The following is a 14,035-nucleotide window of genomic DNA, read 5'->3' as shown; positions in this document are numbered from 1 at the left end:
ATCAAGCTTAAACTGTTTCTTCATTGAGTAATTATAAAAAACTTACGAGTTACAGTAAAGAAGAATATATAGTAATATGTCAACCACAATTCATCTGTCATACTCAGAGTTCGTCAGACAATTAGCTAGTAATCAGGTTAAAAAAATCACAGCAGGCTCTTATTGCAAGATATTTTCTTAATGGTCAGATCTTTTTTGAGCTAACTTAGTTAATGTTAACCCCGTTTCTTAAGAAAAAATGGGTCACCGTTAAGTAAATTTTCCTTCAGTTTGAGCTCTTACTTCAAAATTAATATCATTAGAAATCTTAATTATATAATTTGTGGTTAGTTCAAACTTTCTCTTAATGGGAGTTCTTTCTTTGGCAAGTAAATTCACCATGTATTTGACAATCAACATGTACTGAAAACTCATGTATTTATAGAATGCATAAGAAAAATTAAGATTTAACATTTAAGTTGAATTTAAATGACGTTTATGTCATTTGACATTATTTTAGGTCTACGAACCCAGGACCACCTATCATTCTAGTAAATGTTCTTTTTACCATGGCTGTGAACCAATTTATCTTTATCTTTGGAGCTGGAGCAACCTCAGGAAAGGTAAAAATGTGTTTCTCTTCAGTGAATAAAGGCGACGTAAAGCAAACACTTAATTTCAGAGCATAAACAGTTAGGTTTATTATTTATAGACGCAAAAAAAATTTATGAGAATCATTATTTCTTTTTTTTTTTTTCATTAGAAACTACTTGTCTGTTCCTTGTTTGTGTGGCTCAACTTGATTCTTTTAAACTACTACTGTTATTTTGATATATATTTGACAAATGAAAAATATATAACTGATAATTTGTTTCTGAAGATGAATCTTGGTTTAAAAAGTAAGTGGATCGAGATAAAACTTTTTCATAAAAACTGAAACAATGAAGTCAAATACCAACTTTAAACATAAACATTATTAATTTGAAGAAATAATTTAACAAAGAATTTTTTGTACCTGTACTGTTTTCGTTTTTTGGAATTTCGCGCAAAGTTACTCGAGGGCTATCTGCGCTAGCCGTCCCTAATTTAGTAGTGTGAGACAAGAGGGAAGGCAGCTAGTCATCACCACCCACTATCAACTCTTGGGCTACTCTTTTACCAACGAATAGTGGGATTGACGGTACCATTATAACGCCCCCCAGCTAAAAGGACGAACATGTTTGGTGCGACGGGGATTCGAACCCGCGCCCCACAGATTGAGATTTGAGTGTCTTATCCACCCGACCATGCCAGGCCGTGGTGTTTATAAAAGTTTAATAATTTATTTAATATGTTTCTCTTATTTGCAGGTAATTTGTACTTCGGTATCGCTTCTACTTCACTATCTTCACTTGGTCGCCAGTTTTTGGATGGTTACTTACGCCGAAAATCTCCACAGACGATTACTGAATTTTCCAGACTCTAAGTTTAGAATTTTTGGATATTTCTTGGTTTCATGGATAATTCCTGCCATTTTTGTCCTCTTTTGCTATGCATATTACCCTAATGGATATGAAACCACTCTTTAGTAAGTAAACAAAAGTAGGTTTGTATGTTGTAGAAAAATCTCTACAGATAGAGTAACTTTTAAAATATGTTGTTGTTTGGCCGAATAAAACTTGAAAAAGAATGGTGAAATCGATTTCATCATGAAGTAGTGTCAACGCTGTAGACACACAATGAAAGTAAGAATCTGAATCTTTCCAACGATATATTCGAATTACTTTTTCTTATTAAATGATAAAATTATACATAAATTTAAATCCTAATAATTAAATCTTCTATTTGTTTATATTACAGGAAGACATATACAAGAATATTTTCAAATTTTATTTTTCTTGTCCTTTTGACGAACTGTTTTATCTGAAAAAAGTAAAATGCTGAAATGCAATCAATCGTTTAGGTCGTTTGATGTAAATTATTACATATAAATGAATGCAAAGAAGAATCATTCATAGGTTTTGTATTGCAAGATGCGTTAGCTCCAATAATAAATAACTAGTGTACTTAGGTGCTTTGTAAGTAATAACAGACTTTTACGTTTATTTATATTTTATTTTATTTATTTATATTTATAGGGTTTCTTGTATTGCATTTAATATTATATGGAATGTGTGATACCTGTTAAGTTCGAGTATTTGATTCTAATACGAATAACTATCTTAAGCTAATCTAATTTAATGAGTTATTATTAAGAGGTTTCTCAAAGGGCAACTCATTTAATATAGTTAATTCATTATAAAGTATGAGTCTTGTATTATATTAATGTCATATTCAATATTGTGACTATTATTCATTTTATTTTGAATCATTATTAGTGCATGAAGGTGACTTACTGAAATTATATTTAATATTATTATGTTTCAAATTATTTTAATTTATAAAAAGATAAAGTATTTATTTTCAAAAATGCTTATTAACGTAAACACAATCAGTAAAACTCCATAAAATTACTGGTAAAGAGATATTAACTCTAACATTTACTGGCATATCGTTAAAACAACAAAATTATAATCCCGTATAAAATATCTTTTAAAATGTAAGAAATAACGCCACGAATGGAGATTTGAAATGAAGCAATATTTTTTAAAATATTGGGATATAGTTTATGTATATTTTTTGCCGAATATAGTATACTATTTTTATTATTTTAAAACCTATTCAAACTCTTACCTGATAAAGATGTTTTTCTTTGTATTGAAGTAGTATACATTTTATGTAGTTTCGCTAAATTGTTTGCATGAATTTTTATAAAATACCAAAATACAAATCGCTTTTTTAAAATTTAACACAGCTTTCAATCATTTTGGTAGGTTAATAAAGAATAGTTTTTGCAGTGTTAATTCTAGAACAGACCTGATTCGTGCAATGTTGTTTACAAATCTTAATTTTTTCGTAACTTTGAACAAGATTTTTTTCGAGCTAACAATAAGTATTTTCTTACAAGAGTTATTCTTTAGCGTTCTTTAAAACGAACTACATTACAAAAGTTAAATTATTCTGTAAAATTAGAACTTTGTCATCGTTTTAATTTACTTGTAAACAGCTATCTTTATCATGGAATCTCTTATTACTTGTCTGTCACCTGATGTTAGAATGTTTAGATGCCAACTTAGCATTATAACAACAGTTTTTAATATCTTGTTCACAAACTTTTTAAATGAATTAAACCCACATCATTTTATTTTAATATACGTATTTGTAATATAGATTTAATTAATTAACTAAGCCTAATCTAAACAAAATTAACTTTCTTATACCAATCTTTCTTCAGTTGCTGGCTATCTGTGCACAGAGGAATGGGAATATCTTTCCTTGTACCAATGGCGTTATTGATAATGGTTAGTTTTTTTAACAATTATAGACATCAAGTTTCGAGATTTTTGACCACCGCTGTCTTTAAATAATAATATATTCATCTATTACTTTATACACTTAGTCATTCTACAAAAAAACCAAAAACACTGACCAACGGCATTCTTTATTTACATACATTTATTTATTTATTTACATCAATATATCATCATACCATTTTGTTTGAAGTTTGGTGTGTATCTGAATTAGTTTTAAATGTATATTCTTTGTGTGAAGTTTTTCTTTAATAACATTAGGTTTGGCTCAGTCAACAAGGTTAAAATAAATTGACAACACTTAACTGCCATATATTTTATAATTGTTTTCAATATTTTACAATAAATTGCATAAAAATAAAATATCTATATTATACTTTTATGTCTTTCTACATTTAATGGCCGCATCAGGTATTTCAAAATACAATGTTTTTTTTTTTTAAGTGAAAAGTTACCACTAAAGTAATTACCTGTTACCTTCGGATTATGGGATGATCTACCTGAGTAACTGCACATAACGTACAGGATTAAAAAATTAATGTGTTTTTAAACTATTTTTCATAAGGGGAATCAACTGTTACTAGAGGTACACTGGGAATCACATGTTGTGTTCATGGAGGTCTGGACACGATGTACGGTGTTCCAGAAGGTACTCAATTTATTTTCATTCAATGAATGGATAAAGTCTGTCTTTAAATGAAAATGCTGCGCGAATCGTCTGGTTTGGACAGCGTTCATTGATTATCTTAATAACTTGAATTTTGACACGCATTTTATTAAAATCGACAGTCCCATATGGTTAAACAAAGAGGGTAAAAAACAATGCTAGTCTGCGAGAAAAACGCTACAGTATTTTAAAACACTTGTCTGAATAAAATTCATGGTACTCAATGAACCTCTGGTGAGGTTGCGTTCTACAAGGATAAGTAAGCTATATGTTATAACCAAATTAAGTATGGAGATTTCTGCATAATACCCTTGTATGTACAGGGTGATCGAAAAGTATGGGACCATAAGCACTTAAACGAATTTTACAGAATGCGTTCCACATGCTGTTCTTGTAATTTGAAACATCTTTTGAGGCGGTATTTCCACTGCCTTTGAAAACTACGAAGCAGATTCGTACCATTGTCAATGGTGTACACTGTCAGTCTCGTTGCATATAGCCAGCAACTTCCAAACACTACTGTGAGTGATGTTTCTCCCTGTTTCTGGATAGTGTGCATCAAATACAGCAGCAACCTCTCATTGGTATCTACCATCTTGATCACACAACAGAATTAACTCTACCTTCTTGTGCTTTGATAGAGACATAATCAGTCACGTGTTTGAAATTATGAAAAGCTACAAATTACTTTTAGTTCCAAACTTTCCACACTGTACTAATGTGTATTTACATTTAATGTTTTCAATTTGTGACCTTTGGCTATTTAACAATATATAAATAACAAAAAAATTGTTGTCTTTATTGTGTTTTTGTATTAACCTCAAGAAAGTTAAGATTTAAAGTTGGACTTTGAGTGTTTGGTGTTTTCTTATAGAAAAGGAATTTCGGGCTATCTGCTGTGTTCAACGATGTGAAACGAACACATGATTTTAGCGTTGTAAATCTGAATACTTACCACTGTCTCAGCGGGGGACTGTACCTTAGGTAGACGAGGTTTAACCTTATTATACACTAAGTCTGACAATGCTCCCCCCCCAGTGGCTCAGCGATATGTCTGCGGACTTACAACGATAGAAAACGGATTTCAATACCAGTGGTGGGAAGAGCATAGATAGCCCATTGTATAGCTTTGTGCTTAATTACAAACAAACAAGTTTCTATAAGTCTTGTGATATATTTTATTATTAAAATCAGTGTTAACTCTAGATGTTATTTACTCAAATAACTTTATACATGTATACATATTCTTCTTTTATTTTTGAATGTAATATTGTTAGTATTAACATACTTGAGGTAATAGTAATCGTACAATGAATATAGAATCGTTATTTCTGAAGCAAGTCTTTTTGTCAAACTCGGTGAACTGAATAGATAGCCTGAAGTGGCTTTGTTATAAGATTATCATATAAAGCAGTTTGTAGCTGTAGTTAAGTATCTTATAATTGCTTGTTTTACCTTCTCATTTCATCAACATATATTTATATATATAGGCGAATACAGCGTTCATCATAGCATCTATGAGAAAATATCTCTTTCTTCGAGCCATCACCCCTAAAGAAGAAATCAATAAAATGCGGTAAGTACATAGAGAGAGATAAGATATTTTGTAGAGCACAGTTAACGCTCGAGTAATTCTCTCAGCTGACTGTGACAACATCATAAGTACATAGAGAGAGATAAGATCTTTTGTAGAGCACAGTTAACGCTCGAGTAATTCTCTCAGCTGACTGTGACAACATCATAAGTGCATAGAGAGAGATAAGATAAGATCTTTGTAGAGCCCAGTTAGTGCTCGAGTAATTCTCTCAGCTGACTGTGACAACATCATAAGTAAAGAAAAGAAATTATTACTTCTTCTGAGAAAGCTATACTTAAGAAGATTCTTTTGTCTTTTCTAAGTATAATGTAAAATTTATCTTATAGATCTTTTAACAGCTTTTGTCCTCTTAAGATGCGAAAGTATAAAATGACAAATTCCCTTTTGTTTTATACTCTCAGTACAGGCATATGTTTAATCAAGAAATTAAGCCAGGAATAAAAGCTTTATTTACCTAAAACGTAATAAATAACCTCACCAATATTGTTACATACGTTTAACCAATTCTAAAAGACCAAACTTTCTTTGCAATGGCAGTTTATAGAAAGTATAGAAGGACTTATTTAACTGATTTATGCAGTAATAACAATCGTACACTGCTAGAAACCAGGTTTCTAGCCCCTTTGTGTAGCTTTATGCTTAAGTACAAAAGAAACAATAGCAATTGTAATAATTTCAGGCTGTACCTTCGATCAGTCATGGCAGTTCTTCCTTGGCATTTCATTAACTGGTTCTTCAGTGTTCTTGCTTTGGAATACTCTTCTACGACCACGTTACATTACGTATTTGCTCTTACTAATACGACCCAAGTAAGTACGTGTTTGTTGGTTGAGTTTGTTTAATGAGCTTAATTCGTTTTCATACAGGTCTTTATAAAGATAGAACAGCAGTTTCTTCTTGTGTTCCTGTGTGTGATACAATAATCTCATAAAACAAACGTCTCAAAAGATTCAGCTAATTATGATAGAGTAAATGTATAATAGCAGTTTCAATTATAAATAGATTATCGAGAATATAAAATATTTTTATTTTAAATAAGAAATTAATTATTAGGATAAAATAATCCTTAATTCTGTTGTTCTAGATGTGTTGCATGATTATTACACTTGAACAAACATGATAATTTAAGCACTTAAGAGTTAGAGTAAAGCTGTATCTCAAGTATTCATAATAAGTTGGATTGGTGCTGTATTTCAAGTTTACTTAAATAATTGTAGTTGCTCATACAAGAAAACAAACGTTTGTTACAGATAAAACATAATTTGTTTGACTATATTTCAACTTTATTACCACGGATAGGTGTGCGATTGTGAACCATATGTCATTCATCACTATATACGAGGCCCGGCATGGCCAGGTGGTCAAGACACTAGACTCGTAATCCGAGGTTCGCGGTTTCGAATCCCCGCCACATCAAACTTGCTCGCCCTTTCAGCCATGGAGGCGTTATAAAGTGACGGTCAATCCTACTATTCGTTGGTAAAAGAGTAGCCCAAAAGTTGGCGGTGGGTGATGATGACTAGCTGCCTTCCCTCTAGTCTTACACTGATAAATTAGGGACGGCTAACGCAGATTGCTGTCGTGTAGCTTTGCGCGAAATTGAAAAACAAACAAACAACAAACACAATCTACTTTATTATGAGCGTTTCATAACAAACTCTTTCTTATTTTTCACCTTCATAAGTATATAGTGAAACTCGAAAATGGGGTTATAAGTTTGTGTGAACTGAATTAATAGAAAGTTGAAGAAATGATCTAAACCAACGAACAAGATTAGATTTATAGATCCTATAGTAATTAACGTTGTGTATCGGTGAATTTATTTGTTTATTCGCGAACTTCTTTCCCTCATTTTTATATATAACAAGAGCAACCTTGACAAGGGTACTCTAGCGGATCGAGTAGGTAACCTTATCTATAAGGGGCTAATGTGCCCGTAGAAGATCTATAGGTTTGCAGGGTCGCCAACCTGACTTTGCCATTTCATTTTACTCGTATGTTCCTGGCCACTGTGAATTATGAGGGAGGGGACCTTTCAAATTTGCAGCGAAGCGCGAATGCTGTATGCTACTCTTCTAAATCGATATATTTTAAATATCTTGTTAATCTACAGAATGGCTGAAGTTTGTTGCTAGTCGTTTGTTAAATTCTTCATTATTACAGTTTTGGCTATGACTCTACGAGATATGACAGAACTTATCATTGGTAAAATACCTGATATATTTATAGTATCTACTTCAAACGAACAATATCTGCACTGTATTTGAATTAATTTTACATAAAGTTTGATATTTACTTAAATACTGTTTGTTGTATGAGATGAATTTTCAAATGCACAGTGCAGTAAATATCTAAAAACGTATCTTTCTTTCCTAAGTCTTCATTGAATTAATAACAGCAAAGCTGGGCGGGTATGGAGTTTGTCAATCCACCAAGAAACCTGAGTGTTAAACATATAGCAGACTTTGACGTAGAAGCTGTTAGGAAATTATGGCAAAAATATGGAATTAATGTTGATGATTATAAAGTCCAGGTAACAGAGACGTGATGATAATGAGTAAAAAAAATAGAGAAAAAATGAAGTATGAAAACATGTGTTCTATGTTATGACAGTCCAGCAGTTCAAAGTAATAACGTAGTGAACGTATTATGTGTTATTAGGGTATTATGCTTGAAAACTTATACGTATATATTTGGAGACAGTGACAACAACTTTCCAAATATTCGACAGACAAGATAAGTTAGTTTAAATGAATTACAAAGATATGCACACGGTCACAACAAAGTTAAAATGTGACTGGAATAAACAACTGAAAGCTATTTTTTATGTTTGCCTAGACTTATGGTGATTTAATTTTATGGTATCTCCTAAACAAAGTAAATTATATGTAAGTTTAGCTTTTCCTTTAATTTGCCGATTTCTTTGCGTTCAGACACGTTTGCCACAATACCAACTATCTTGCTACGTTTAGTTTCGCGTAAAATATTAGCATTCTGTATGTTGTACGTGTCTTTTAAAACATTTAAGTGCCAGTATGTCAGTATGTTAAAACATGGGCATATTTACGTTTTAAATTACAATTTCTATGCTAGATTTTTTTCTCGCACGTTACTTCAGAATTACATTATGAAGCAGTAACTTCTGAAACAACACATTAATAGCAGTGTGCAAAAGAAACCGGTTGCCTCGTACAAAGCACTTCTCATAACGTCTAGTTTGATCAACCTTTCCCAGTGTTTATTTCTCCCTATCTCTTTAAATATGTTTGGTTCAATTCGACGTTTAATGGGAAAGATAAAAAAGACGTAAAGAGAATAGATTTTAAATTAATATTCCAAATTCTCTCTCCTTTAGAAATTACACTTGGTACTAAGCTTGTGTAATATAGCCGACAACGACTTAAGAGCATAATAGTCTGTGAAATAGTCAGAGGCACTGGCGTACTTTTTATAGTGATGACAATGAAGGACAATTAAGAAACTGTAAACTTTATATATAATGATCTGACATTATTACTGTGTTAAAACATGTTCTTAAAAGCAAGAGCTATTCAATACTTCCCTATTTGAATCCAGGGATGTTGACGCATTCCTAGTTCTCGCGTCGGCGGAAAAACACTAATAAAACCCGAGAACAAAGCTCTCTGATTGTAAATATTCTATTTTCACTCCTAGATAACCATGTGCTTCTGTTTAACATCATTTTCCGTCATATCGGTTGTTTAACTTTATTTTTCACAGTAAGGTAATAGTGATTTTTTCATAACTTTCTGTAATACTTTTTACTTTAATTATTACTTCATGTTTTGTTTTCCATACCACGGAAACTCTTATCAATTTACTTTTACAATTTAGTTGTTATTATTTAACTTGTAACATTTCTTTTTCATAAGATATATACTTTTATTTTTCCAGTCTTACTTATTTGATGAATTTTCTGTCGACAAAGTATCATTTTTGGCTCTCATTTGTCAATATCATTTTTGTGTGTGTTACCTGTGTGTAGAATATAATTATTTATTTTTCAGTCTAAATAAAACTGGTAATTACTTTATGTAGTCTATACTCAAAGGGTATCAGCAGTTTTCAGTGTAACATATTTCATAATAACTTATTGGCTTTTTTATCCTTAGGGTATCATTATATTTCAGTCTAACTGGGCGTCTTTTCCTAAGGTAAGTTATATTCACACTTTAGAAATGTGTTGCGAGCACAAACAATAAAATTTACCTACTACCATTAATACATCTTTTTTCATTGTTGTTAAGGGAGATAACGTTTAGCTTTATATACAGCTAGTATACATAGAATTGAAGTTGGTACACAAGGGCAATGCTTTTCTTTTGAAAGCGCCCTATGAGTTTAATTTTAAGACCAAAAGGCTTTAAATAGTTAAGGTTAGTTTCAAGGAGAAATTCTGCTTTTCTCAAATGCTGGACTAAGGAGATAACAAACAATTACACGCTGAAGTAACCTGTTATGGTATTCCGTACAGCTAAATATGCCTCTCAAGTTCAGTATCAGGTGTGTGTGAGATAAAACTTAAGTAAGTTTGAACTATTGGAGCTACCACAGAGGCATTTAGTACAGTAAATGAGCGTTATACTTTCATATCAACGTCTTCCTTTTCATTTTAATTGAAAGAAATTAATTTATACGGTCCCTCAATGGGCCATTGTTGAGTCTACTGACTTACATCGTTAAAATCCGGGTCTCGATTATCTTCGGCGGGCACAGCAGATAGCCCAATTAGACTTTGCTCTAAAACAAACAAATGATACTCAATACGTAAACTGATTGTCGTTTATTTTGGTTTGACGCATTATCTTAGTATGTATGTGTATGGAAGCGTCCAGCTCAACGTGTACTGGGATGATAATCCGATAGTTTATTACTAACTTTTATATTTACGTTGTTATCTAACGTAATGTGGATCATTTAGATATATTTTCGTCTAGATGAGCCAAGAAAGAATGTAACTGTAATAACAAGTAGTAAGTAGATTTATCTAACTGCGTGCATCCAAGAGTAAGAATCACATTTGAAATAATTAAATATGAATTATTCAGAGTACAGCACTGCCTCTACGTAAAGCATATTGAAGTATCCAACAGGCTGACTCATATGGAAAGTCGTTGGGGCTATAATGTCTTGAGTCAGTGCATTGTGGAAATTCGACTACACATTGAACTGATTGAGCACGTTATGATACTGCTGTTTTCCGATCATTAAATCACTGATTTAATGCATTGTCGGAATTTTTACCTGCTTCATATGATTGAAATCTACATAATTATTGGCTTGTTTGGCTACGCGTTGGATGAATGTGTTACTAATGGCTTATCATAGACTCAGTCTCAATCTGTTGTGCTGTATCCTAAGAAAGGTACTTTAACTTCTAGAGTAGCTATGAATATCACGTACCTATGAATATAGAAGAATATAGGTGAAAATAAATACATGTATATCTCTAATCATAGAAAATACTAGTTTGCCCTAAGTTCTGCATAAGTTGTTTATATGCATATGGAGGAGTTAATAGATTATCTCTGAAGCAGGCATATTCTTGTAGGATGCAAGTGGCAATAATTAAGAAAACAAATTAATTTGGCTATATAATACCGGTATAATAATAAAGATTTAACATGTAATGTTTATAAAGTAAACAATGCTATAACAATGGCTTGGATTAGGGCTGTAAATTCCACAACATTTAAAACTAAAGCCTTACCATAATTTTAATATAAATCTTGACAAGATAAAATAAGTTCAACAATAAGTCGCTTATCGTGGTATAACGCTACAAGTTATAGATATATATTACTAACACTTTTATTATTGTTTTTTTTCTAATTTTTTAAACTGTATTTTGTCAATAGACTGAAAGTATCGCCTCGTCTGGATCCACGAAATCTAGAAGGTGTACCGAACCAAGATTCCCGAAAACTGCTGAAACAGTATCAGTTATTTCAAAGGTCGAAAAGGAAATTTCCGCTTTGAATCGAGGCAAATTTTATGAAAGTGATCGTCGTCCTTTGTTTGTAAAATCTTCTGTGAGTGTTTTAGATGTCGTCTAAAGTAACAGTTTTGGACAAACTGGAGTTATTCGTTAAAAGTCACATTGGATGGTGTTAACGTTACTGATCATTAAAGATACTATTGAATGTTTAAATGAGAAAAAAAAACCCGACAAAAGCTTAAAGATCATTAAAAGACGTACAATATTGAAGCTATTTAGAATACAAAACGATTGCTTTCTGTCTTAACTAGCGATTAATTGGCGTAAGATGTATAAAAGATTCTGAATGACTAGTGTAATTAGTTACATTTATCAGTAATTATGTAATAGTACGTGGGTTACGATCAACAGCATATTTTATGACGTTTTGATTAACGAATTTTCTTTATCTTTTTTCTTTAAAGACTACATAGTGAATTGTATAGCTCACAAATGCATACATTCAAGTATTAAACATTTTTAGATAGACAACTGAATACAATTCTTCCGTTCATACTTCTTCACATCAGTCTGAAATTGTTCGTATATATCACTTAAAATATATTTAAAAATTAATTTGTTTACACATGACAAGTCATCTTTATCTTTCGGCTTTTTGTTTTTCAAAAAATATAACCTATTTAACATACAACAAGAAAGCGTTGCAATCAAATAAAGGTATTTTAGTATTCTATTCTAAAACATAATTCTTTGAGAATGTATACTTTTTATAACAAAGGTTATTTGGCCTTTGAAAACCGTGGCCATCCACGAGTCCCCCCAGTGGTTTAGAAGATATTATAGCCACAGTTTTTAATACCTTTGTAGTTTTGTGCTTAGTAACAAAAAACAAATCCACCGATTTCATATTCGTTAAAAATACACGGTGGAGTTTTATTTGAATATAATAATCAACTTATGAAATGGATTTTTAAAACTTTTATTGATGTAGTTTATACATTCAGTATTTAGTATTTTTTACATGTTTCAAAATGTAACAAAACAACAATATAAGTCCCGCGACTAGTCAAAACAACAATATAAGACACGCGAACTAGTCAAAACAACAATATAAGACACGCGAACTAGTCAAAACAACAATATAAGACCCGTGACTAGTCAAATGATGCATTTAAAATATCTTAGATAATATATTTTATGGAAAGCCTGATCTTGATTGGAGTGTTTCATTGTTACTTAACTCTTTTTTTTTAAATAAGTTTATCTTGTTATTATAATATTTTAACTTCTTAATTTTATATTGGTTCTCTAATATTTCATAACAATTGTAGTCTCTTAAAATTTTAAGCTGAATGAATTCTCGACTTGTTCGATATTTTATACATTGTAGTCATGGTATTTTGCAAACTTCAACTTTAATACCCTGCATATCGGCATATTTTCTATTTGTGTATTCCATAGAAAATGTGAGTTTTTTTTATTTTATATTAAATTTCTTGTAGACGCTATCCGCTGAATTCATTTTTATTATAAACACTGTTGTTTGTCCTTCATGCAAGCTAACTTATTTGTGTTCTCTCTGATCGCTATGTTTAACTGATAGTTTAGAGCGTTTCTCAGTTTTATTTTTATTTGATGAAAATTAAGGTAATTGTTTTTTTTTTTTCAAAAAATATTTAATGATCTATAAGCATTTATATAAATTAACAAAGATTTAATAAATATTACGATTTAATAGAAAATATTTTAAAATAATATTTTTCTTTACCGGATATATGATAACAATAAGCTAAAAATAATGTTAACTGTTTTAAAAATATGAGATAGAAAAGCAAAAAATACTTACTTGTGATTTAAAAGAGTGAACACAGCTATTAAAACCAGCAACAAGTGTTTTTTATGTTAAACATGAGGACGTTATCGCCAACAATCAAATGTGTTCAATGCTGATTTATTCACACATACATTCAACTTGTCAGGAACAAATTAAATATTTTCTTGGGTAAAGTACTCAGAAATTCAATAACCTCATATATAGTTTTAACAATAAAGTGAACATGCTTGGTAAAGTAAGTATAGCTAGAGCGTGGGTTATAATTATTTTACTTTAATATTTTGTGTGTATAGAATATCAAATAGAACATCAGCTAGTAAGGTTTTGTTTAATACATGTATTTGCTGTTAAATTAAAAGCTTTATCGTAATTCATGTTTCCCTTTATGTGTTCAAGCTGTTAAAACCAAAACCATCACAACTGACCAGAAAACCCGAATAAATTGTTCGAAACGATCCAATTGTATTGTTTTAATGGGGATAATATGGAATTGTGAATGAATTTGCTAACTTAGTTTTACTTTTTGAGCACATATAAACGGCAATAGAAATAAAAAAGGACATAAATAGACACGAAAACTGTATATCACGTTTCATGTTCAGAAAACTAA

The 14,035-nt window shown here is 31.0% G+C and overlaps 1 protein-coding gene across 1 annotated transcript in view; it reads left to right on the top strand.

Moving 5' to 3' along the window:
• LOC143238886 (adhesion G protein-coupled receptor L2-like) overlaps positions 1–11,837 on the top strand; it is a 69,303-nt gene extending 57,466 nt beyond the window's left edge. Inside the window, exons 12-18 of the mRNA XM_076479507.1 lie at positions 500–602; positions 1,329–1,546; positions 3,293–3,359; positions 5,526–5,611; positions 6,312–6,441; positions 9,766–9,807; positions 11,512–11,837. Coding sequence (XP_076335622.1) covers positions 500–602; positions 1,329–1,546; positions 3,293–3,359; positions 5,526–5,611; positions 6,312–6,441; positions 9,766–9,807; positions 11,512–11,709 — 844 coding nt within the window. The 3' untranslated portion in view covers positions 11,710–11,837. The remainder of the gene's footprint in view (positions 1–499; positions 603–1,328; positions 1,547–3,292; positions 3,360–5,525; positions 5,612–6,311; positions 6,442–9,765; positions 9,808–11,511) is intronic.
• The last annotated feature ends 2,198 nt before the right edge of the window (positions 11,838–14,035 follow it).

Source organism: Tachypleus tridentatus, chromosome 13, assembly GCF_004210375.1.
Source record: "Tachypleus tridentatus isolate NWPU-2018 chromosome 13, ASM421037v1, whole genome shotgun sequence".
NCBI classification, from domain to species: domain Eukaryota; kingdom Metazoa; phylum Arthropoda; class Merostomata; order Xiphosura; family Limulidae; genus Tachypleus; species Tachypleus tridentatus.
Note: the sequence above shows the minus strand (reverse complement) of the source record. Positions and strands in the feature narration are given on the sequence as shown.